The sequence below is a fragment of the Neomonachus schauinslandi genome, chromosome 9 (assembly GCF_002201575.2).
Source record: "Neomonachus schauinslandi chromosome 9, ASM220157v2, whole genome shotgun sequence".
Taxonomy (NCBI): Eukaryota; Metazoa; Chordata; class Mammalia; order Carnivora; family Phocidae; genus Neomonachus; species Neomonachus schauinslandi.
In genome coordinates this window covers 82,792,141-82,817,498 of record NC_058411.1, presented here as the reverse complement: position 1 = coordinate 82,817,498, position 25,358 = coordinate 82,792,141, and the positions used below count along the sequence as shown (strand labels likewise).

The window sequence follows — 25,358 nt, the reverse complement described above, 5'->3', positions numbered from 1 at the left end:
AGAGATCGAGTCTCTGCCCTCATAGAGTTTCTGTCTTATTATCACCAAATAAATATATCACCGGAAAGTATAAGTGTTACTAAAGAAAAGTCATTGGTGCTATAAGAATACATCACAGGGAACCTGATTCAGACAGTACAAAGTGTTCTGTGGTGCGCTTTTGGGTTCTAAGCATGATTAAGACTTGGCCCCTGCTCTCGGGCTGCTTATAGTTTAGTGGATGAGCTGTGGCAGAGCACAGACCCTCTTGGGAGGAAATGGGGAAGGTGGGTCTGTTCTACTCAGGTGGGGGAAGGCCTCCTAGAGGGAAGTGACCCAGAGGAGAGGGAAGCTGGAGATGAAGAGAGAGCAGGGCATCCTAGGCTGAAGGAAGTCTGGGCAAAGGTGCAGAGGCAGGAGACTGCAGGAGGCCTCTGAAGAGGGGCAAAGAGCCCCTGTGGTTTATGGGGTGGGGAGTGTGCGGCTTAGTAAGAGACCCTGAGACAAGGCTAGAGAGGGAAGGTGGGAGCTAGTCATGGAGAATTTGCAAACATCTCTTCTAAAAGTAATCAGGGCACTCAATGTTTTGGGGATTATCTCCAAATTCTGAGAAGGGGTGGGGACATTTGAGAGCTGGATTGGAGAGGAAGGAGCCTTGGGACAAGAAGTACAGTTTAGAGGTGCTCCCAGCACACTCTTGGTGTCTTTCTGGACGGTCTGCACTGGACAGTCACCTAGGTGCTGGAGGGACACAAAGATGGACACGATGCCGAAGGGACCTCCAGGAGAGAGGCCGGGGTTACCCAGACAAATAAGCACAGTAAGAGCTGTGGTGGGGTTTTGAGTGGCCTGGCATGAAATGGGAGCTGTGGGCTGTAGAAGGGGCAGGTCTGTGACCCGCCAGAGAGGACAGGTCTGAGCTGAGTCTTGGACCGTGTCCAGCTGGGCAAGTGGCTTCATCCGCCCCAAGAATGGGGCCAGGGGCATGGGCAGGGAGAACCCGGCCTCCATTCTGGCTGGTACTCCATTGTCTTGTATCCTTTTATTGACACACAGCTTGTTTAAAACTCACGTAATTAGCAACTTGGCTCTGGGAAGAAATTTAAGCATTTTGTTTTCTGTTCTATTAAAAACAGACTGCCAAATTAGTTTTCTCAGGGCCCCCACCCTATATTTACCTGAGCCAGGGGGCAACAATCTCAGATGTCATTTCCTGGTGGGTCCCTTTGGATGGAGATCACAGCTTCCACGGGGGCTGTGATGGAAGCCCCTGATTGGGTGGAAGGGGCCCCTTCCTTCCTGCCCCCTCCCTTTGTTCCCAGAACGTGGAGCCAGGATGCCAAGCTGGGATCTTCCACAGGACAAATTTTCTTTCTCAGCTCCCAAAGCTATAGAGCTTGTGGGTCCTTTTGCAAAGATAGAAACTACATTTTTAACCAATTGGGCTGATGACATCTCTGTTTTGTTCTAGACTAATAAAAGTTCCATTAGATCTAATAGAACTGAGATGTCTATAATTGAATGAATAAATTTTAAAAATACATTGAGCACCATGGGGACAAGTGTGTTATGATGTGGATTCCTGTGCCTTCCATACATACTCATTAATACAAGCATACATGCACTACCCCACATCATGCATGTGCACACATACACCCAGGTGTGTATGTACCCTAGGCTCTGTTGCATTCGCCCTAGCTAGAACGGATTCTCAAACTCAGAGCATTCTCATCCCTGATCATCACTGTGGGAGACTCACTTATCACCTTGGCTAGAAGGTAGAACACTTGTGAAATTACACAACTCTCAAAGTTCCAGTGGATGAGCCAAATTTTACATTAACCTTTTTGGGGAAGGCTGATTTCGACTAAAGCCTAGGGCTCCTGCTTTAGCTACATTCAACTCTTTACCCAGCCAAATGCGCTACATATTCCCCCTTGATGAACAGATTTCAACTTCCTGGTCCATCCAGCAGTTTGTGGAGATGTGTATCTTCAAACAAGTTTAGCAGCCTTGAGTTCGTTCTCTCTTCATTTCCTTTTCTTTCTAATTTTTTTTTTAAATTTTTTAAAGTCATTCTTATTGAAGTAGAACATAATAATGCACTCATTTTAATTGTCCAGTTTGGTGAGTTTTGACCAGTGCACCCACCGCCATCATCAAGAAATAGAACCTTTCCGTCCCCCTGAGAAGTTCCTTCTTTGTCCGTGCCACTTTGCGGTCAGTCCCAGCCCCACCCTCAGCCAGAGGCAACCACTGGCCTGCTCCTGGTCCCTGTAGCTTGGTTTCGCCTGCTCTAGAATTTCACATAAATGGAATCCTACGGTGCGTACTCTTTAGCGTCTGGCTTCTCTCACTCGGCTTGGTGTTCCCAAGATGGCCCCGCGTGGGCTGCGCACGTCAGTAGCTCATTCCTCTTATTGCTGAGCACTAGTCCACTGGTACAGTTTATCCATTCACCTGTTGAGGGACATTTGGAATGTTTCCAGTTTGGGGTTAGTATGGATAAAGCTAGCAGCCTTTGTTTTATAGAAGTATGTCCCTCAGCAAGTATTCCAAGCACATCCTAGGCATTTGATAATTATTAATTAATCCATTTTGACTTTTGTGTTTGAAATGTATTGTTACATTTCTAAATGTTGAGTGTACCTCTAAATTCCAGAGAGAGGCATTCCAAAAGCTTGTGTAAAGCCAGTTCTGGGAATTTTGAACACGGTTTTCCACAGAAAACACTCAGTCCTTCAGGAAGCGTGTACTGAGGCCTGCCCTTGGTGACCACTGTCTTGGTGCTGTAAGGAGCAGGGTAGAAAGGGCCCCTACCCTTGGGTGTTCACGGCCCAGTGGGGGACACAGCTGTGACCTCAGATGGTACAGGTCTCTGGGGAGCTATTAGATCCCAGTGGGAGCCCAGGAGCAGGAGGTGACTTTTCAGAGGCAGAGTCTGTGGTATTTCCTCTCAGAAGTGGGCAGCAGGTGGAATGGGCTGTTAGAACTACAGAGCGTGTCTGGACCAAAAACAGGCAACTCCAAATGTAATGACACTGTGTAGGCTGTAGGCCAAACAGAATAGCAGCCGAGGGCCACATTCAGTCTCAGGGCCACTGGTTTCCACTTTAAATTGTAGGTCTGTCACAGACCCAGTTAGCACAATGTGACTGAACTCAAGCTGGTAAGAGAGACCTGACCACCCTCTGTAACTGAATCTTTGGGAAAATTCATTACTCTCCTCCCACTGGGTACAGTGTATGCCCTGGTTATCCCAGCCAGTATGGCTATGCACAGGACTTTTATAAGCCAGGAAGTATCTGTGATTAGAATCATAGCTTTATTTGAGGAGCAACCCAGGGTCTTTAGGACCAACTGGTAGAGCTTCACCCTTTGAGGGTCCACCAGCTCTATTTATAAAATATGGGTGGTTCTCTGCTAAGTCGTATCTTCTGTTAGCTATCTTCTGAGCACCGATTGTTTCACTTGGCTCAAGCATCCTAGCGCTGTCACCTTTACCCTAATTGTGTTTTCTCCGTGGCTGCAGACTGTACTTGGCCGCAGCCAGGCATCCTTCAACATTTACTGCACTCGCACCATGCACCCGTTGCAAAGGTTTTTTAAATAACCAGTAGATAACATTTTGGAGAGCTTTCTAGATGTCGGGATGATTCAAATGTTTCTCATCTGTTAATTCCACAGCCCCATGAGGTATGTGGATGCTATTATTAGCCTCGTTTTGTTTATTTTTATTTTTTTTTTTAAAGATTTTATGTATTTACTTGAGAGAGAGAGAGAGCATGAGATGGGGGAGGGTCAGAGGGAGAAGCAGACTCCCCGCCAAGCAAGGAGCCCGATGTGGAACTCGATCCTGGGACTCCAGGGTCATGACCTGAGCCAAAGGCAGTTGCTTAACCAACTGAGCCACCCAGGCGCCCAGCCCCGTTTTACAAATGAGGAAATGAGGCACAAAGAGGTTAAGTAACTTGCCCCAGCTCACAAAACTAGTAAGTGATGGAGCCAGGATTAGACCTGAGGCAGCCTGAGTCCAAAGCTTATACTCTTTTTCTTTTTTTTCCCCAGCTTTACTGAGGCATAATTGACAAATAAAATTTGTGTATATTGAAGGTGTACAACACAATTTAATGTACATATACAGTGACATGATTACTACAATTAAGCTAATTAACACATCCATCACCTTACCTAGTTACCACCTTGTTTCTAATCATATGTAATTTGTATTAACTTTACACGGTATAAAAATAATGTATTTGCAAAAACAGTAATGTTGATGAAAACATTAATAGTACCCACCCCCAGACTTATGAAGATTAAATAAATTAATGTCTGTACACTGAATAGAACAATGCCTCAGTAAGCATATTATTACCATTAGCCATTATTATTATTGTCTGTAACTTTCCAGTTTTGATCACCCTTATACTTACTGTTAAAGCAGAATTATTCATGGCCCTCTTTACAAGTTGATCATAGAGTTCCCTATCATTAATAATGTACACTATCTTAAATAACTTGTACTCACAAGTTCAGTGAACAAAACCACTGATTATATGAGTTTATGAGTAATGATCTGATAGTAGAAGATCATGTGTATAAGCACATAGTATTCTCTCAGAAATTCTTGAATGAGGAAATTCATCTATGCTACCATCAATAAATTTCACTGCAATTGTCTATTTTGTTCTTTCTCCATTCTTTAATAGCACCTAGATCTTAGGTGCCTGGGTGGCTCAGTTGGTTAAGCGACTGCCTTCGGCTCAGGTCATGATCCTAGAGTCCCGGGATCAAGTCCCGCATCGGGCTCCCTGCTCAGCGGGGAGTCTGCTTCTCCCTCTGACCCTCCTCCCTCTCATGCTCTCTGTCTCTCATTCTCTCTCTCTCAAATAAATAAATAAAATCTTTAAAAAAAAAAATAGCACCTAGATCTTTCCCCACTGCAAGATAAGAATGGGTTACGCAGGTGAGCCCCAAAAATCTTTTATCCCTAAGTGGACAAGAGTAAAGGAAAAATCTGACCACTGCTTTCCACTTGTTTTGAGGAAACCGCTTCTGACTCAGGTTTTGTTGTTGTTTTTAATTGGAAGCACTTTGTCAAGAATAGATCTCTTAGGACACCTGAAACTAATACAATATAATGTTCTATGTCAATTATGTTTCAGTTTTTAAAAGCCTTGAAAAGGGCGCCTGGGTGGCTCAGTTGGTTAAGCGACTGCCTTCGGCTCAGGTCATGATCCTGGAGTCCCGGAATCGAGTCCCGCATTGGGCTCCCTGCTCAGCGGGGAGTCTGCTTCTGCCTCTGACCCTCCCCCCTCTCATGTGCTCTCTCTCTCTCATTCTCTCTGTCTCAAATAAATAAAAAAAATCTCTAAAAAAAAAAAAAAAAAGCCTTGAAAAAAGAACATCTCTTGGGCGCCTGGGTGGCTCAGTTGGTTAAGCGACTGCCTTCAGCTCAGGTCATGATCCCGGGTCCCGGGATCGAGTCCCGCATCGGGCTCCCAGAGCAAGGAGCCTGCTTCTCCCTCTTCCACTCCCCCTGCTTGTGTTCCCTCTCTCGCTGTGTCTCTCTCTGTCAAATAAATAAATAAAATCTTTAAAAAAAAAAAAAAAAAAAAGAACATCTCTTATAAAAGTCCAAGGCAAAGCCCATACTATTAACCATCTCTTGTGCAAGACATTGTCCCTGCAGTTAAAGAATTTATGATCCAATGACGGAGACCCGTACATCCACTTGATTATAATACACTGTGTAAAGTATAATTAAAGGGCTTGGGGGGCTCAAAAGTGGGAGTGATTGAGTCCACATACAGCAGGGGTTGGAGCCTGGGAGATAGAAATAATAATGAAAGTTTATATTTATTGAAAGTTTACTAAGTCTTAACATTATATTGAGCACATTAAGAGTATTTTCTCATGTAATCACTCAATAGCTCGATTTTGCAGAGGAGAAAATTGGGGCTTAAGGAAGTTAAGTAACATGGAACTGAATCAAGGTCCAGGTATTTTGAAGAATGATGAGGATTTAGGCTAGATTTCTTGGTCCTACCCCAAAGGGGAAGGGCTTGCCAGGGCTAAGGTCCAGCATCAGCAAAGATAGGGGAACTTTCATAAATTTCAAAATCCATCTTCAAATGAAAGCAGAGTTAAATTCCTTGTTTCCTCAGTTCTTTGATGCACCATCTAACCATCTATTGGTAACTTTTTAGAATAAAAAGAAGCTACTTTAGATGTGTTTAGACCAATAGTAATGTAGATCTATCTGTGCCATCCCATGCTTTGGTGTTCAGTCTAGAGTAGTGGTCTTTATACCACTAGGCATCGCCAATTATCTGGGAGGTTTAAAAAATGCAGACCACCAAGCCCAGCCTCAGGGATTCTGATTCTGTGCTTCTAGGGCGGGATCTGCAAGTCTAACCTTTGGCAAGCACCTTATTTGAGTCCAAGGCCTTACTTTGAGAATCAGTGATCTGTAGGTCCTTCTGAGTCACTGTTTTCTTTCAGCAGACAGACTAACATCATTAAATTAAATCATTTCTTTAAAATCAGCTGGAACTTTTTGGTAGATAACTACTTGGGTGCCTATCTTATATCATGAAGATATAAGAATTGAGCAGACCTGTTCAGCCTTAAAAATGAAGGAAATTCTGACAAATTCTACAACACGGATGGATTTTGAAGGCATTGTGTTAAATGAAATAAGCCAGTCACAAAAAGACAAATACTGTATGATTCCAGTAACATGAGGTACCTAGAGTAGTCAAATTCATAAAGACAAAATAGAATGGTGGTTGTCAGGGCTGGGGGAGGGAGGAATGGGAAGTTAATGTTTAATGAGTACTTAGTTTCAGTTTGGGAAGATGAAGAGTTCTGTGGACAGATGGTGGTGATTGCACAACAATGTGAATGTGCTTAATGCCAATAAATTGTACACTTTAAAAATGGTTAAAGTGGGGGGCACCTGGGTAGCTAGTCAGTTAAGCATCCAACTCTTGATTTTGGCTCAGGTCTTGATCTCAGGGTTGCGAGATTGAGCCCCACATCGGCTTTGGTGCTCAGTGGGGAGTCTGCTCCAGATTCTCTCCCTCTCCCTCTGTCCCTCCTCCCCCTCTAAAATAAATAAATCTTTTTAAAAAATGGTTAAAATGGTAAAATACTAATAACAACAACAACTGTGTATGAAAAAAAAATGAGCACACCAACCTCTCCCAGCTGTGGTAATTCTTTGCTTTCTCCTAAGACACTTGGTGATTTTTTTTACCTTTGATTATACTCCCTAATGTGTAACAAATAATTCCTTACACCTGCTCAGTGACAAACAACACAGTTATATCTACCTGTAGTTCTTAAACTTTAAGTTCTCCTAGTTACTTTAAAACAAGAAAATATAGACATGTGGCCATTCCTCCAGAGATGAGTAATGACCTCACTTATAGTAAACATATCTGGCAGCTCTGTTCGCACTAACTTTTTTATTTCGATGAAGCATTGGAGTGACATCTTTTAAAAAGACATTTAAGATAACTATTAGAAACCCAAATTTAAGTGAAAGTTTAAATACGGATACTGTCGAGGCCCACCACTCAACCTGGGTGGTCCTTGGAGGAAGAGATTCATGTCTCCGTGGCTGAATTTGAACATGTGCGGGTGCTGACAGCAATGGGGGTGCCAAATGTCTTTTGGCACTGATTGTAAGAGTATTTCTGCTGTGGGGAAAATTATTCACCAATCATGGTTCTTGGTAGCAAACCAGAGAAGCTGATTCTGATGTAAGCCAAAAAGGAAATTTTCAGAAAATCCAGTTTTGTTTTGTTTTTTTCAAGATTTTATTTATTTATTTGACAGACACAGCAAGAGAGGGAACACAAGCAGGGGGGAGTGGGAGAGGGAGAAGCAGGCTTCCTGCAGAGCAGGGAGCCCGATGCGGGGCTCGATCCCAGGACCCTGGGATCATGACCTGAGCCGAAGGCAGACGCTTAACGACTGAGCCACCCAGGCGCCCCCAGAAAATCCAGTTGTTCACAGAATTAATGGATAGGTTGGAAAGCTAGTCTCAAAAACTAGGTTAGGAAGCCACCACCACTGGACTCTCAATTCAGCACCTCTGCCATGAGGAAATTCTCATTTTTCGGGGCACCTGGGCGGCTCAGTCGGTTAAGCATCTGCCTTGGGCTCAGGTCATGTTCCCAGAGTCCTGGGATTGGGTTCCTCATGGGGTTCCCTGCTCAGCAGGGAGCCTGCTTCTCCCTCTCCCTCTGCTCCTCACCCCGATAATTTTCTCACTCGCTTACTCGCTCACTCTCAAATAAATAAAATCTTTTTTAAGGAAAGGAAGGAAGGAGGAAGGGAGGAGGGAGGAAGGAAGGAAGGAAAGAAAGAGAGAGAAAGAAAGAAAGAAAGAAATTCTCATTTTCCCTGTAACTTTGCATCATTCCCTCAAGATTCAACACCCCCGTCTGGTGGGAGGAGATGATTCTCTGGTTCTAGATCACCTGTCTGTTCCCCAACTTGGCAATGAGTAGGGTAAGGGACTGTCTGCTACACCTTCAGCATCTATGGCCCACACGGGACCCCTCGTCCAATAGGAAGGGTGTCCAGCAAATTCAACTCATGTCCACTCCAGTGTCCACACGCAGGTCTTTCTGGTGGTCAGTTCTAAAACATCTTCCTGGCTCCCAGGTCACAGAGCCATCATTCATCTGCTGAGGATCTCCTACTCAGGGTCTGGGACTATCTGATGGACCCAAATCAGTCTGGAATGACAGAAGCACCTTGGGAGGCAGTTTGTTCTGGCCCTGCAGGGACAGAACTCAGAGTGAAATCTGGACTCTGAATCTTTACATACTGCTGTGCGACCCCATACAACAGGTCTTTGATTTTCTTCTGTTCTCACCTGACTGCTGATCGTGATGAAAATAAACTCTGGCCCACATTCTGACAACTACCTTTGCCCACCTTGTCCCCAAGGAATCAGGGAGTGCCACTGTGAGAATAGAGAAGAAGTATGAACGGGAAACACACAAACATGTAATGACGATAAACACCATGTTCAAGGGCAGTGCTTTCCTCTGGGGAGAGTGCTTGGGGAGGGGTCCACAGGGGATTTCAGCATTTTTGGAATGTTTTGTGTTCTTTATTGAGATTGTGTCTAAATCCTTTTGTTCTTCAACTACTCCCTTTACACCTGTTCTACAAATTTATGGAAACTTTAGTCCCTCGACCCCCTTTATTTTTGAAAATAGATCATTCTCTAGATGCTTTCTCATCTACCTTAGAACCCTCAGAGTTCACCAGTATTCCAAAATTAGCGTTAATATTTTTGTATTTGTGCTGTCGTATGTATCTATTGGCTCTTGAGTATTGCTTTGTTTTTTTAACGTTTTATGTGAATGTTATCATGCTGGACATATCCTTTTGAAACTGACTTTTCGCTCACCAGTCTTTTGGAGATTTGCCTGTGTTGACAAGTGAAAATCTAATTCATCCTCACTGCTATATGGAATTTTGTTATATAAATAAAGTACACTTAAATTCTTTAAAGCATCTGAGGCAAATAAGGCCAAAGGTCAAAATTTATTAAAGTTATGTGATGGGTATATCAGCATTCATCGTATTATTTTCTAGACCTTTATGTGTGTTTGGAAGTTCTCAAGATCTATAAAAAAGGGGTGATAGGACTAACATAGAAGTCACGAAAGGTACCATCTTGGCTCTAATTGGGCTGCGCCGAGCCTGAGCCCACAGCTAATTAGTCATAGCCTAGAGATTAAAAATAAACCTTGTGGGACTGGGCCTCTCTTGTTTGCTTTCCATGGGCCTCTGCCTCCCCAGGGGCAGGCCAGAAACAGGCCTTGACCAAGGCCGGTGAGGAGTGTTTACAGAGCTGCATGATTTGGAGCATATTGGCATGCAGCCAAAGCAAACTAAACAATTTGTTGTGGGCCTGGCCATTTTTTAAAACGAAATTGGCAAGAGACCACTTCACACAATGGCTGTGAGACGTGATTTTTTAAAAATATTTACAACTTACTTAAGATATAAATAGTCCAAATGATAAATATTGGTCACAGTTTTGGGGCAGGTCATCATTTGGCCTCCTTAACCCCTAAACACTTAGGATAAGAGAAGACAATTCCTCTTTTGTTGTGCTTACTGGGCACAACCCCGAGCGACCCCTGGGTTTTCTTCCTTCTCCACCTCTGCTACTTTCCGAAAAGCGAGCCTTTGGCAGAAGGGAGAGCTTTTGACCCAGGGCCTGTGGTTTTACAGAGCCATTGATCAAATTTGCCATCAATCCCAAGAACTGTACCAGGGGAAGTAAGATACTCGTGGGGACTAAATGAAATCACAGATCCGGAAGTAAGTGATGCCCAGTCAGAATGATCATGAACGCCTGGGATCCTCAGCTTTAACTCCTGAATGCATCCAGCCCTAGGGGGCTCATCTGAAGTGATTTGCAGGCCATGAGGCCTCCATTGCGTCCTTGGAGGTGGCGCTCTGTCCTTGGCAGCCGCCAGCGCACCAGCACGTCCCCAGCCCTGAGCATCAGCCACACTGATGTGCCCTTCTCTCCATCTAGGCTATGACTTCTGCCAGGTCCTGCAGTGGTTCGCGGAGCGCGTGGACAGGATCATCCTGCTCTTCGATGCTCACAAACTGGACATCTCAGATGAGTTCTCAGAGGCCATCAAGGCCTTCCGGGGCCAGGATGACAAGATCCGCGTGGTGCTGAACAAGGCCGACCAAGTGGACACACAGCAGCTGATGCGCGTCTATGGGGCCCTCATGTGGTCCCTGGGCAAGGTCATCAACACACCCGAGGTGCTTCGTGTCTACATCGGCTCCTTCTGGGCACAGCCCCTACAGAACACTGACAACCGCCGCCTCTTCGAGGCTGAGGCCCAGGACCTCTTCAGAGACATCCAGAGCCTTCCCCAGAAGGCGGCCGTGCGCAAACTCAACGACCTCATCAAGCGAGCGAGGCTGGCCAAGGTGAGCCAAGGAGACACCCTGGGCAGCAGGGGACCCTTCCCGCTCTCTCCTCTCTAAGGGAAGGTGAGGGTGCGGGAGGTTCCATTCCAGGTGCCCTAGGGAATGGAAAGTGGAAAAGGTTAAGAAGAGAGCCTCAAGATCAGTATGCTTGTTTAGATTCTGACTCCTACTCTGTGATCTTTGGCAGATGATTCAACCTTTCCAAACCTGTTTTCTAATCTGTAAAATAGAGCTAGTAAGATCATGGCATAGGATGCTTGTGAGGCTCCAGTGTGACCTCGCTTGCGGGGCACACAGGGCGGGATCGGTGCATTCACCACCTGGAAGCTGCTATTATCTTAGGACAAGGAGAGTGTAACCAGCCGAGCCAGAGAGGTGGTGTTGGTGGGACCATTAGGGTGCTGAGATGCCACCACTAGTCACCCTGTGCCTAAGGCACAGAAGCCAATGTCCACTGTCACAGGGGCCAGAGCTGCCCCGGGAGGAAGGCTGGCTCAGCCTGACGCACTGAGTGTGCTGCTCTGGAGGCTGTGACGCACCCCATGCTGGGTGGGTGTCCGCAGCATGCCCGCTGTGGCTCTGGGCTTCCCCACCGCACAGCCGAGCCTTTCGGCAGCCCCAGGGGTGTGTACCCGACAGGGTGAGCGTTCATCTGCTCGCCATCCTCAAGCACTGTCTTTGATTCTGTCACATCTCTGAAGAGAGAAAAGCGCATGACTCCTCTAAGAAAAAGTGTAGGGAAAAAAATGGTTCTTTAAAGGCTGTGTGCACCTTTCATAAAATCCTATATTCCTCTAATGCTGGAAGTGCCTCCAGAGTTTGTCTGGTGTCAGGGATCATCAGATGCACCCAGGAGCTTGAACCAATGTAAATTCCCGGGCCCTGCCCAGGAGCTTCTGATTCGTGTGTATGCATGTCTGCGTGTGTGTATGTGAGTGAGTGTGTATGTGTGTGTATGTGTGTGTGTAAAGCTCCCCAGGTGATTCTGATAATCAGCCACATTTGGAAGCCAGAGATCTATCCACTCCCTAATTCTGGAAGGACGAGGTAGAATAAGCAATCTCTCCAGGGTCACCTAATCCATGAGTAACATAACTAGGACGAAAAGACAGCACTCCTGCTCTCAGCCTAGCCCCGCGCCTTGTTACATCAGCTAAAACCAGCCCACAGGCCTGCCTTGCCAAATCCACTGGCACCCTGGTCAGGAAGGGAGGGCAGTTTACTTCCCCTTCGTCTTCTGGTGGCAAAGAAACCATGTCTCCTCCCTTATTCTCTTGCTGCACAGAGAGTGACTTCCGGTCTGGCCTTGGGGTCCAGCAGGCCAGCCTTCTGGAATCCACCACCACTTTGCCTCATGCAGGCCCCATTTGCTAAGCACCAGGGCCAGAGCTGGGGAGCCTAGCTGGCGGCGGAGGAGGAGGCCCCCAAGCCCCCATTACAGAATGATGAGCTGTATGCTGAGTGGGGTGTGGACACCATGCTCTGAGGAGGGGCTCTGGCTGGGGGAGGCAGGGAGGGCTTCACTGAGGGTGACTGCTGGACAGGCGGTTGGCCTTCTCACAGCTCCTCATCACTGCCCAGCAGCCTCCGTCTCCATGCCAGTGTGCTCACCTAGCAGCATCACTCCTGTATCCAAAGAGACGCCCGGCGCCATCTGTCTCTGGCCCCACAGATAGGACCCATCTGCTCTTTTGCCCTCTGCTCACCTCCCATCCCAGTGCGTACTCACACATACTCCTGCCTCACCTGGCTGATCTGCAGTCACGGTGCCCCTGTGAGGTACCATTCTTTATCCCCTCTTCCTGGTCCAGACTGGTTCCTCTCTGGTGCTACCACCATTTTTTCTACAAGGCCGTAGGTCATGCTAATCAGTTTGTAAATCCACTTACTTACAGCTTTCCTGAAGTGATTTCTCTCGTGCACTAGTCCTGGGCCTAACGCTTGGTGGCAGGAAGTCTGCTTTCGCCCCTTTGGTAGCCCCTTGGCGTGTGGTATTTCTCTTCTTCAGCTGATACACCTGAACTCCCACTTCAGGGTCCACAATACCTAACCTTATTCTATAACCAAGATGATGAATCCTGTGCTAGCCTTTGTAGATTTCAAGATTTTCTTGGAGCTATTTATTAATGCCCATGGACATTTCTACTTTACCAGTCACTGTGGAAGGCCTAGTGACTCAAGGCGCAGCTGTATTTGGTCATAGGAGTAAATAAAGAGCAGAGAGTTCACAGGGAGTGCCAAGCGCCTTGGGACTTCTCTGCCCTCCTTGAGCGTTAGGCCCTCTGAACGGACGGACCAGCATGGCCACAGAATGCTGCTCTGTCCTGACACTGAGAATAATGAAAGCCCTTGTGCTGATGCATGGAGTAGGGGTGCGGGGCGGGGGAGGGGGCAGGGGGGCGGCAACTTGCTGAGCTTATGTCTAGGAAAAAAGCTTGTCTTTTTTTTTTTCTTCCTAAGAATAGTATCTGGCTTGTTCCTTTTCATAAAAGAAAATGTTTGAAGTATGGATGTTTCCAGCCTGAGCTTCTCAGTGCCAGGGTGCTCCCGGGGGCAGTACCATCCTGCACAGGGGGACAGGACACAGAGGCTCCGGCAAAGAAGGAACAGAACTCAGCACAAAGGCCTTAGCTACTAACCAATGTCATCTGCTTCACGCCATCTGCCACTTTATGGCCATTTGTGAACTTGTTGCTTAAACGGACAAGGAGTCACCCAAGTTTTTCTCTTTGTGGTATTTATATTGCATGAAAATGCTCTTTGATTTTGGCATATTGATCTTTATTTCTCTTGATCCTGTGTTGCTTTTGCAAGCCAACCCTTACTGAGGGTCTGCAGCATTCCAGAAGCTCCACGATGTGTATTACATGTGTTATTTCATCTGATCCAGTCCATAACTGTGCACAAAGTCGGGCATTATCTTTGTTCTCATGCAAGGGAACTGAAGCTCAGAGAGGTGAAGCAACTTGCCCAACGCCTCACAGCCTGTGAGTTGCAAAATATAAATTCAGACCTTAGTTAGTTTGGCTCCTTGGTCTGGAGAGCATTCACCTGAAATGCAGAGTGGACAGCATCTATAGCTTTTCACTATTGCTTTTTGCGTTCATCTGTCATTCTGTGTATTCTATGAAATTGTTTATCCACAGGAACCCTGCAAAGTTGAGAGGTTTATCAAGCTGACAGACATGCAAAGGATAAGTTTTTAGATGTCACCTAGGAGGTGTCAGATCGACTTGGGTATGGAGTGTGTCTATTTATAGAACACCTTAATTAGGCAGAATTCACATCCCGTCCAGAAGTAAAGCATGTATGTCCTGTTGCTAATATCCTGCCAGGGTCTGCAGTGATCAAGCTCAAGGTACCATAAAAATGACACTTTAATAATTGAAAAATAGCACTCTTACCAAAGATCTCTTGAAATTTAATGATTTCCCTGCTTTTTCCATTTTTATATGTATTTTTCACAACTCTCTGTATTTCAAGGAACAAGAAAACTTTAGAGTGGGTTTTTTGGTTAACCTCAAAGATTGTATCTTAATGATATCAGTAGGCATCCTTTTTTGAAGACAATTTACAATCTAAGGTGCTAATCAAGGTTCATTTCATGATTCTTTGCAGTTTTGGGAAAGCCCAAAAAAGCATTTAGAAAATGTCATTTACTTTTATTCAGCTATCACTAAAATAGCCAAATTGAGGAAATTAGGCTCTTACAAACAAACCCCAAATAAGAGTACTTAATGGAATAAACGAACAAAAATAGTGAGGACTCCACCCTTTGTAAACGTTGCCCAAGAGTAGGAAAGGTTCCCACCCCTTTAGCGATCTTCACTCAACAAAAAATGAGTCAACATTTGAGGAAGGAACAGCTAAAAATGAGAAAGAAAAGGAGAGGTCAGGGATTTTCAGCATCCACCCTAGGTCTGTGGCATTCAGTTTTGTCTTCAAAGCGTGTTCTCCACCAGTCACATGCAAAGCGCAGAGCCTAGCTCTCCGGTCTGTCTACGCTGCCAATTCCTTCTGTGGAGAAGTTAGATGTTTTGAAATTCACCAAATGGGCCCAGGCTAAGGTGTGAGGATCCTTCTACAGTGGCTGACCCCACCTTCTGGGTCTCTACTTCGTTAACTGATATATATATATATATATCATCATAAACCCACTTTTAAAATGTGCTCATCTCTTAATGTTAAATGCTCGGTGCAAGTTTCTAGCTGGGCCTCCAAAGACGCAGGTCTTCACCAGGTTGGGTTAACTTGCAGTTGAGATGGCATAGTGTTGAACCATGTTCCCCCAGCCTGAATCCCCCCAAACTGCTCCCCAATATCCAAATCCCATGAGCATTTCCACTCCTACTGACCATGAGCAATGGAAGCTTTCAGGACTCGCTGTCTGGGGCTGCCCTCCATGCCCAGGGTGGATACATCCAGTATCACTCTGAGTACATGCTTCTCTGCCTTGGGTATGTATGAACACTTGTCACTGGACACAGTTAATGAGATTGTAGCAGAATATGTATGTTAACTAGATATAAATTCATGTTCATTTAAAGGGAAGGACATCTCTTTCTGCTCATCGTGTTATTAGCCCAGAGAGAAACTGACATTGTGATGCGTTTGACCTAGCCCAAATCATCAACACTGGATGAGTTGGGGCTTTCCCAGTTTTATAGGAGAGAAAGGGTGAATTGGACAAGATAAGAATATTCAAAAGCCCCCAGGGTTCAATGTCACTTGTGAATGAAGCGCTTGGGACCCAGATTCATCATATTACTATTCAAATACATAGAGCTTATTAATTTTTTCAGTAATGATTAATAATTCAGTAAGAGTTTATTCATTATTCAGTAAGAACTAAACCACAAGCCTTCTCTGGCATTACTAACCCTCCAACTGTGGGTCTTTGGCCGTTAGGCAATAACAAGGAACATTTTTACTCCTCTTTCCAGTACATCCAAATCCATGATCTCTTTTGATTCTCATCCTAACAACCCTGTGAGGTAAGAGTTGTCATTTCCAGTTTGTGTGTGAGTAGGCTGAGGTGAGGGACTTGAGTCACCTGGCGTTGCTCAGCAAGTGGGCAGTGGGGGCAGGGCCTGACCCTGGCCTTCCAGCGCTGGGTCTCATCAGGCCTCCCCCTTCTCCCCTTTCTCTTCCCTCTTGTCTTTCCTATCTCCCTTCTTCTCAATTAGTTTTCTTTCATTATAAAGAACAAAAGGTCTTAGATTGTGTCCACCTCCTTCCCCAGGGACCATCGCCTGGTCTGGCCCTCAGTCCTGTGTTTATCTGGAAAAACTTCTTTGACACAAAAGGGCAGGAATGTGCCTCCAGGCTTTCCCCTCTGTTTACCAAGAGTCTTTAGAAAATTACAAGGTGCCATCCTGCCAGAAGACTGCTGTCTGTACCCACATCCTACATGGTGTTCGTAGTGGTATGTGCCGTAATATATGTGTTTTTTTCATATGGGGAGGGAGACTCTAAATGACCTTCCCACAGTGTCCCTGGGACTTAGGGACAATCAAAACCCATCAAGTCACAGTTTTCCACACTGATTTTCTATAGGACACAGTTCATTCTCAGTTCCAGATTTTCAACAGCTTTAGTAAGATTTTTTAATGCATCCCCACAGAAAGCAATTAACTCTGTAAGGACAGGAATGAGGCAGTTGAATGCTAGTGACGGCTCTGCCTCACCCACACAAGGTGGCTGTGTGACCTTGAGTAAGTCATGTGAATTTCCTGGAACCGGAAGTGCAATTAGAAGGGACAGGGGGTCCCTTACAGATGTAATGTTCCATGATTCTAAGGATTATAATTTACCTTGTAACTCAATAAGCTTCTTAAAGGCAGGGCCCATACATCGTATCTGACCCTGGGTTATTGCCAGCATGCCCATGGAAGGGCAGGAGGGGGTGGCGAGGCAGAGACAGCACAACAGGCGACTCCCACCAAACAGGCCGGTGGAACTTTCTGGAAGTGGAGGTTGAGGCTGAGAGCAGCCTGAAACATGAGTAGGGCTCCTGAGGGTCATGACTCAGATAGTGCCAGGTAGGGTGGAAGGAGGAAGGAATTGAGGCCCAGCTTCTGTCAGGGCACCAGAGGCCTGGTGTCCAAGGGCAGCCCACCATCCAGCAGTCTTGGTCATCAGCAAAGAACACCGTGAGGGCTGAGATGAGGGAGCAGGTGCCAGGCCATGGTGGAGAGCTGTGGCAGGTGCACATCACCTGCAGTCAGGCCAGGTAATGCAGGCCCCTGGGTACCAGGCAGTGTTCAGAAACCGAGTGCCAATCCTAGTGTGGCCGGCGGCTATGTGGGGTATCAGCCTTCCCTGAGCACAGGCCTGGCAACTCAAAAGGTCCACATTAGTAGGTAGTGAGGGAGTCTTGGGAAGCCCTGCAGGGGTCCGGCAGCTGCCCCAGGCCTGGGCTCTGGGGGTGGGAGTTTAGTAAAAACCCTTGTAGATAGGAGACTAAGCAGCTTGGGAGTTCCTGCTTCAGTTGGGGCTGGCTCCAGCGCGGGACAGGCCTGAGTATGGAAGGGAGAAGGATCCACTGGCCCAGTCCAGAAGTTCCAGGAGCACCTGGAAATAACACAAGGACAGCTAGTGGCTGCTGGTTCTCCCAATTGAGTACGGCAGCCCATCCAAGTCCTTCGGTGCGATACAGTACCCTCCCCAGCCCCACCAAACCAAGCCAGGCATTCACTGTCCAAGGCAAGGAAATTGCTAGTTTTACCACGTATTCATTATATCCTCAGGAATGCAGTTAAAGTCTGACACTCTAAATAAAGCATTCCCAAATTTGGGGTTTCCCTTTCTCAAAGAATCATATAAATGATTTAAGTTGTTTTAATTTGAAAAATAGGTAGATAAGTGTACTAGTGACAGAGAGGTTTCGACACCTCCCTTTCGCATCGTCTGGTCTGAGCCCATCCGCGTTTATGATACGCACTTATTTTAGGTTTCAGATCTTAGCAGAATGTTCTGGGCTGTGCCCAGTGTGTGTCCATACACAGAGGCTCTCAGCTGAGGTAGAAGATGTCTCTGCTTACCCCCTTTATTCAATTTCCATTCTTCCACAAGATTATAGAAGTCTGTTTCCTTTAATAAAGGATCTTCCATAGCTACCTAGTCATTTTCTTTTTGTCATCACTGTTCTGTTTTTCATCCATTCCCACTTTATTTTCTTGACTTCTAAATGACACTATAGAATTCTGGCATACAAAGAGAACTTTTGTAACAAACATTTCTTCACGTCCTAAAGTTGGAAATCAGCAGAAGAGTGGAAATGTTGAGGAAGGGGGTGACACAGCCGAGCAGAGCCCACCCAGCAGGATTCACCACCCCTCCGGTGACAGTCCCTGGCCTGCTAACGGCCCGCTGATCAGGGTTTCTGGAGTTTCCCCTTCGTGTACTGGGGGTCCCTGTCCCAGAGGGAGCTTCTGCCATCTGGCATGGTCCCACACAGCTGGTCTTGTGCAGAAAGGACCTCAGTACCATCTATAGAGATCCTGGGGTTCAAACTCTCCACGGAGAGGTTACAGGAATTTTCATCTCCCTGTTCACTGGGCACAGATTTCCATGCAGATTAGCCACTTACGTCAGATCAGCCATTTGCATCAGCCTCCAGTTTCGTTTCCTGGTGCTCCCGGGCACCGGCCCTGCTGAAACTTTCTTTAGGTCTTCTGGTTAATCGCCAGAACTAAGGTCTTTCTGCCCAGGCCCCACCCACCCCCCTTGCTCCCTGCGCAGCCTCGGCACAACTCAGCGCCAGAGACCTTGCCCAAGTCAGTCACCCACCCCATCCCCAGCCACGCACCACCGGCCCGCTTCCAAAGCAGGGAGCTCACGGCACTGTGCTGGCCCCTGGTCTCCCAGAACCTTCATCAGCACCACAGGAGGTTAGCGGAGGCTCATTCTAATCCTCCATCGGCTCCTGGCCCCCACAGCAGTCCGCCTTCCCCACTTTCTGAGATGTGCCACAGCCACATACACGGCCCTGCCCCAAATAGGGCCCACAGCGTGTTACTTCCACACCACCGTCTGCGCTCTCCACTCTCCTGGATGGCCACAGCCCTCCCTCACATCCTCCCAGTCTTCGGGGCCCAACTCAGGTGTCACCTCTTCCTGGCCCTTCTCTCCCACAGCCTTTATCTGTCACAGCCCACTCCCCCTCCTGATCCTTCTGGGTGGGGTTTTCTCTGCCCACTTTCCCTCAGTGGTCTCAACCACTCCTGTGGTTCTGGCCACCACCTCTGCTCCAGCTCTTAAACCCGACACCCAGGCCAGCTCTCTCTGGAGCTCGGACTCGGCGGTGGGGGGCGGGGGGGGGACCCTCTTTCCAGGCACCTGTAGACAGCGCCATCTTGGGGTCCTTCATGTACTTCACATTCTAGATGCCCAGAACAGTTTTGTAATGTAGCCCCCAGCCCCCTGATCCTCACTCTTCTGTCTGGAGGGCCATGGCCCTGCATGGGCACCTGTTATGTGTTATGATACATTTAAGATGCCTTCCTATTTATCTTTCTGGTGCAGTTCTAAATAGCATGTCCTTACTGACATATTCCCCTTCAGGTACATGCCTACATTATCAGCCACCTGAAGAAGGAGATGCCGACTGTGTTCGGAAAGGAAAACAAGAAGAGAGAGCTTATCAGCAGATTGCCAGAGATCTACCTTCAGCTGCAGCGAGAATACCAGATTTCTGCCGGAGACTTCCCAGAAGTCAAGACAATGCAGGTACTGGGAGCCTATTGTAGCATCATGGGCAGGTAATGGAGAGGCAATGCCACCTTGTCTGGCTGGTTGCTGGGTACTCATGAGGGTTTCATGGTTTAGGATAGAGAATGTGGGTCACCTGGGTGACTCAGTCACTTAAGCATCCAACAACTGATTTCGGCTCAGGTCATGATCTCAGGGTCATGAGATCAAGCCCCAGTCAGACTCCATGCTGTGTGTGGAGGCTGCTTAAGATTCTGTCTTGCCCTCTCCCCCCACCCCTCTTTAAAAAAAAGGATAGAGAACGCAATGAATGCATCTTCCTAATGGTGATCCATGATAATAGGCTTCTGTGAATAAAGCAGAGATTGTCTGCCTCCCCAAAACATTTAACCAAAAAGGGACACATTTCAAGAAGTAAATTTATACAGTGAAATATTAGCCATCAAAAAGAATGAAGTCTTGGGCGCCTGGGTGGCTCAGTTGGTTAAGCGACTGCCTTCTGCTCAGGTCATGATCCTGGAGTCCCTGGATCGAGTCCCGCATCAGGCTCCCTGCTCGGCAGGGAGTCTGCTTCTCCCTCTGGCCCTCCCCCCTCTCATGTGCTCTCTCTCATTCTCTCTCTCTCAAATAAATAAATAAAATCTTTAAAAAAAAAAAAAGAATGAAATCTTGCCATTTGCAATGATGTGGATGGAGCTAGAGTGTATTATGCTAAGTGAAATAAGTCAGAGAAAGACAAATACCATATGATATCACTCATATGTGGAATTTAAGAAACAAAACAGATGAACATAGAGGAAGGGAAGGAAAAGTAGAAACAGAGAGGGGAGGCAAACCATAAGAGACTCTTTTTTTTTTTAAGATTTTATTTATTTATTTATTTGTCAGAGAGAGCACAAGCAGGGGGAGCTGCAGGCAGAGGGAGCGGGAGGCAGGAAGCCAGATATGGGACTCAATCCCAGGACTCCAGGATCATGACCTGAGCTGAAGGCAGATGCTTAACCGACAAAGCCACCCAGGTGTCCCCATAAGAGACTCTTAACCCTAGGAAACAAACTGAGGGTTGTTGGGGGGAGGGAGGTGGGGGGATGGGGTAACTGGGTGATGGGCATTAAGGAGGGCACGTGATGTAATGAGCACTGGGTGTTGTATGCAACCAATGAATCACTAAATTCTACCCCTGAAACTAATAATATACTAGGTTACCTAAATTGATTTTAAATAAAAAATTACATTTGTAACAAAAAAGTAAATTTAGGTCATGTGAAAAAATCAGATGAGCAGGCCTCTTAGGCTGTGTTCAAAGTTGTTCTGGCATTAAGTGACCCCTGTTTTTTGGAATCCCAGAACCCTAAGGGAAGAAGAGCTGGCAGTGACCGTGGAGGTCACCTCGGGCGGCACCCTCAAGCCTGGACCGCCAGGCACTGTGAGAGTAGGCACTCAAGCAGCATTGCTGTTGCAGGCTCAGGGCCCTGCTCAGAGCCCAGAGGGCTCTCCGGGCGTGGCTGGACTTCACAGGTGCAGCAGGCTGTGCTCACTAAAGGTTTTGCCTACGGGTTGGCATTGGGCAACTTTGGGCCCGATTTTAGGGTCTCCCTGAGTTGTGTCTGAGCAGCCCCAGATGAGCCCAAATGGGTGCTGTGTTCAGCCACCCTGGCCTGTCCGGTGTGTCTATATCTACCACCCTGCCGTGGCGTTAGTAAAGCACATCAATGCTGACCATGTCTTCCCAAGTGAGGCCACCCCACCTGGCTCCTCACAGAGCCAGACTGACCACCTTTTTGTCCAGAGCAAGGACCCATCTGCCCTACAGGCCACCGTCCTCCTGGAAAGCGGGCCACACAAACTCAGATGCCCATAGCTAGTGAGGCAGGCCAGGCAAAGAAAAACCACATCGCCCTCTTTGATTCTCTCTTGTCTTCCCACATTTGATGGAGATGTGGGTTCTGGGAAATGGGACTCTCCCAGGAGGAAAACAAGTGTGCGAGTACAGTGAGAACTTGTGGGGGCCGGTTGGGGAATCTGTGCCCCGCTTCACTGTGTGGAAAAGGCCGGACCTGCCCGGTGGGAACACAGGCCTGGATGGTTCAAAAGAAGCTGCAAATCTAGATTTGTATGTAAAGTCCCCTGGTTTTCAACTTGTAGCTCAAACTTTCAAAGAGTACTACCTAGGCCAGACAGAGCATCCTGCAATTCTGGCCACACCCTGGAGACCTCCAGGTACCATCTTCTGCCCTGAGCCACAGAGGAGGACGGGGCTAGAAGAAGAGTGGTCAAAGATATGCAGCTGGAAGGTGGGCCGGCGAGCTGCCTGGCTGCCTCAGGGCGTCGGAGGAGGAGAGATGGAGCAGTGGAGGCAAGGATCAACAGGCAGCAGGAGGGGACGCTTCGGCCTTGAGGAGTTTTGTAATGTAAACTTTCTATAAAGGACACACTAACATAGGAGTGGGTCATACTTACTGTTGAGGTGGCAGGGTTCAAGGTGATAAGAGCATGGAATATATCATGTGGTCAGATACGACTTAGCTGGCTTCAAAATAAATCCAGAACATCTTTTTTCTTCCAGAAATGAAATAGGTAGTCCTGTACTCAGAGGATGAATTGGGGGGGCGGGGATGGTTCTGATCACAAGATGGCTAATTGGAGGGCTACTGGGCCTCCGGAGCGGTCTTCCTGGGCAGGCCCGCCTTCACGCCCTTGGGCTATGCCCTGCACCCCATGAGCAAACTGAGGGACAGCTGTCTCCTTGCATCCTTCAGATATTTTTTAAGGGAAATTGGTTTCTTGACTGCAATGAAAGCTAAGAATAAATACACTGTGCACACTATGGCCTAATGGGGCTTCTGTGGCTCATTAGCCTCATGAGCTACCACAGTGCCCCACCCACAAGAAGGTGCCACTCCCAAGACCTGAGGCACCCTGAGCCCAGCAGGAAGCCGCTATAAGCCTCCTTTACAGGACCTGCACACCTGTCCCCAGGTGACCTCCCATAACACAGGTAGCACGCGGCGACCAGAGCTTCTCACGGCCGTGTTAGCCTCGGCTCAGCCACGTCAGAGGAAGCCCAGGCCTCTCCGAGCTGGAGCAGGGGGGCGGTCCCTGGGGAAGAAGACAAGGAAGCCATGGGCCCCTATTTTAGCATCTCGGGAGAGGCCTTAGCACCGTCAGTAGACACCTGAGTGCCCCTAGCCCTTGCAGTGAGGAGCGCCACCCGACGGGTACCCTCATCTGCCTGTGTTCATTTACTCACTCACCAAGAAATATTAATTAAGTGTACCATGCCAGGCACTGTTCTAGGTCCCTGGGATACATCCGTGAACAAACAGCACACATCCCTGCCCCTACGGAGTGTATGTTCTGGATTACAGTATTAGCCACTGTGACTATGGCTGGCAATGAAGTTTTGGCAGCCAAGCCTGATGTTAGGACTTGTGCTCTTTGTTACAACCCTAGTGCTGTGGTGCTTCAGTGTCATTCATTTATTTATTCAGTGGCTCTCTACCTCATGAGGCTCTGGAGGCCAGTGACCCATGTCCTGGCACCGCCATATCCCCAGGGGGGTAGCAGGTGCCCAATGAACAGTTAGATGAGCTCCTTGGCAAGTTAGTGTGTGTTTATATCGAGCAGGCTGGAGGATAGTGCAGTTCTCGGACCGTGACCTCGCCCTGACACCCACACGACTTATAGAGAGCCCAGCAGTTTTCAGAGCAAGTCCCTGGAAGCTGGAAGAGGATTCCTCCTTGGGAAGCTGGCCAGGCCCTGATCACACCACCCCAGTCCCTTCAGGGACTCCCCAAGGAACAGGGTGGGCCTGAAGGCCCGTGACCTGCTGGAGAAGCAGCCTGGGTCTGCCCTGCCCCCTTTCGGGAGGGAATCCGACTTACCACACGGAAGGGTCCAGCCTGGAGAGTGAGAACACTAGCAAGGCCTCTTGGATCGAGGACTCAGTTTCCCTCCTCGGAGAGCCCGCCCCCCTCAGCTGACGAGGGGGCAGCGTTCCCACGGCAGAGGGCAGCAGAGCCGTCGCCACCTGCTCAGCCCGACTGTAAACTGGAACACGGCTTCTGGTGAACGCAGGCAGTGTGAGCGGGCAAGAGAGAGGCCAGGGAGCTGGGCTGGGAACTGACCTTTGTGCCTTGGGAGGCAGAAGTTCCAGGATCCCGGGCTTGCTGGCTTTGATGGATATAACTGCTGACGGGTAAATCTGTAAATTCCCCCGTGTGTATTCATCCCAATACAAAGATGTCCTTTGGGAGTGAACCCGGTGGAGGGCAGGGATGGCACGGTTTCACTTGCACCCCATACTCCCTGGTCAGGCCTTGGGATGAGAGTAGAGGGCTTGTTTCCTCTGTGCCCTCCAGGCAAGGGGTGGCTGCTACTGTTACTTCCTGTCCACCCCTGCAGACATGTGGCCATTTCCCCTTCCAGCGGATTGCCATCGGAACCATGGACCCCGCAGGCAGTTGGAAGGTTCGGGCAGACTCCGCCCTCGTTCGTCTGCTTGGCCAGACACAGGGGCTTTGTGTATGCTCGGAGCTCAGGCTCATTCATGGGGAAGGAGGGTAGGTGTCTGTGCACCCAGGGGAATCCAGACTTGTTTACTGCAGCAGCACTCGGATTTTTGTGTAGGCTGCCTGCTCTCCTCCTCCTCCTGGGCTTCGCCTTCTCCATTCCCCTGGCTGACTGAGCGAGCGGCAGTCAGCAATGCTGAGTGCTGGTATTGGAGTGGCATGCAGGTGGCCGTGGTCTGTCAGTGAGGATAGACGACACGCAAACTGGAATGGGTTTAGAAACCGGGCCCGCACCACCGTGTGGCTCTCAGCGGAGCGCCGGCTGCCCACCGGGTGTCAGCCCAGCCCGGCCCTGCGTGGTTCGAGGGCCTCAGAGTTTGCTACTGAGAAGAGTGTGGACGTGCCCCCTACACATCCATCAAGCTGTTTAGCTTTTAGCTCTGTCCCTCCACCTGAAGCTCAGGGCCCCCCTTCCAAGTAACAGCACAGAATGTCTGCCCTGCTGGTACCCTCTAGAGACCACAATTCTGACTCATGTCCAACCACACGGGATAGGGTAAACGAAGAACAGCGCAGCTGTACAGTTCGATATTATACAGCTCTTATGAATAAGGTTGTATAAAAATTATTATCAGGGAAAGATGTGATACATTTTTTTCTTAAAAATGAAAGTTGTCAAACAGTATGGTCTTATTTCAGTTAAAGAGTGTGTGTGTGTGTGTGCGTGCGCGCGCTTGCACGCATTTATAAAAATGGCTGGAAATATGTGCCCAAAGAAAGTTAGCAGAAGGTATTCCTGGGTGATGGAATTATAAGTGGTTGAAATTTTTTATTTTGTCTATCAGTTTTTTCCCAAATTTTTACAATAAAGATGTGATATTTATGATTGCTCAAAATTTTGCTTTTTTCCCCCTAACTGCCCATCACATTACTTCTGCCCAGAACAGTCAGGTCTGAGTGAAACCTCTTTTACTCAGGGGTCTCCCTACCTCATCTCCAGAAAATTGCACACCTGGATGGCTCCTCACTGGCCTTCTAGAATTTTCCTAACAGAAATATTTCACATAAAGCCCATATAAAAACTTCCATATCTGGAATTTTCTGCATTTATTTGGCAAAACTGCTGTTGAAGACATTTTTCGAAGATCATAAAAGGCCCCA

The 25,358-nt window shown here is 47.7% G+C and overlaps 1 protein-coding gene across 1 annotated transcript in view; it reads left to right on the top strand.

Annotated features, from left to right (window-relative positions):
* EHD4 (EH domain containing 4) overlaps positions 1 to 25,358 on the top strand; it is an 80,378-nt gene that overhangs the window by 49,611 nt on the left and 5,409 nt on the right. The window contains exons 4-5 of the mRNA XM_021695627.1: positions 10,562 to 10,974; positions 19,540 to 19,704. Coding sequence (XP_021551302.1) covers positions 10,562 to 10,974; positions 19,540 to 19,704 — 578 coding nt within the window. The remainder of the gene's footprint in view (positions 1 to 10,561; positions 10,975 to 19,539; positions 19,705 to 25,358) is intronic.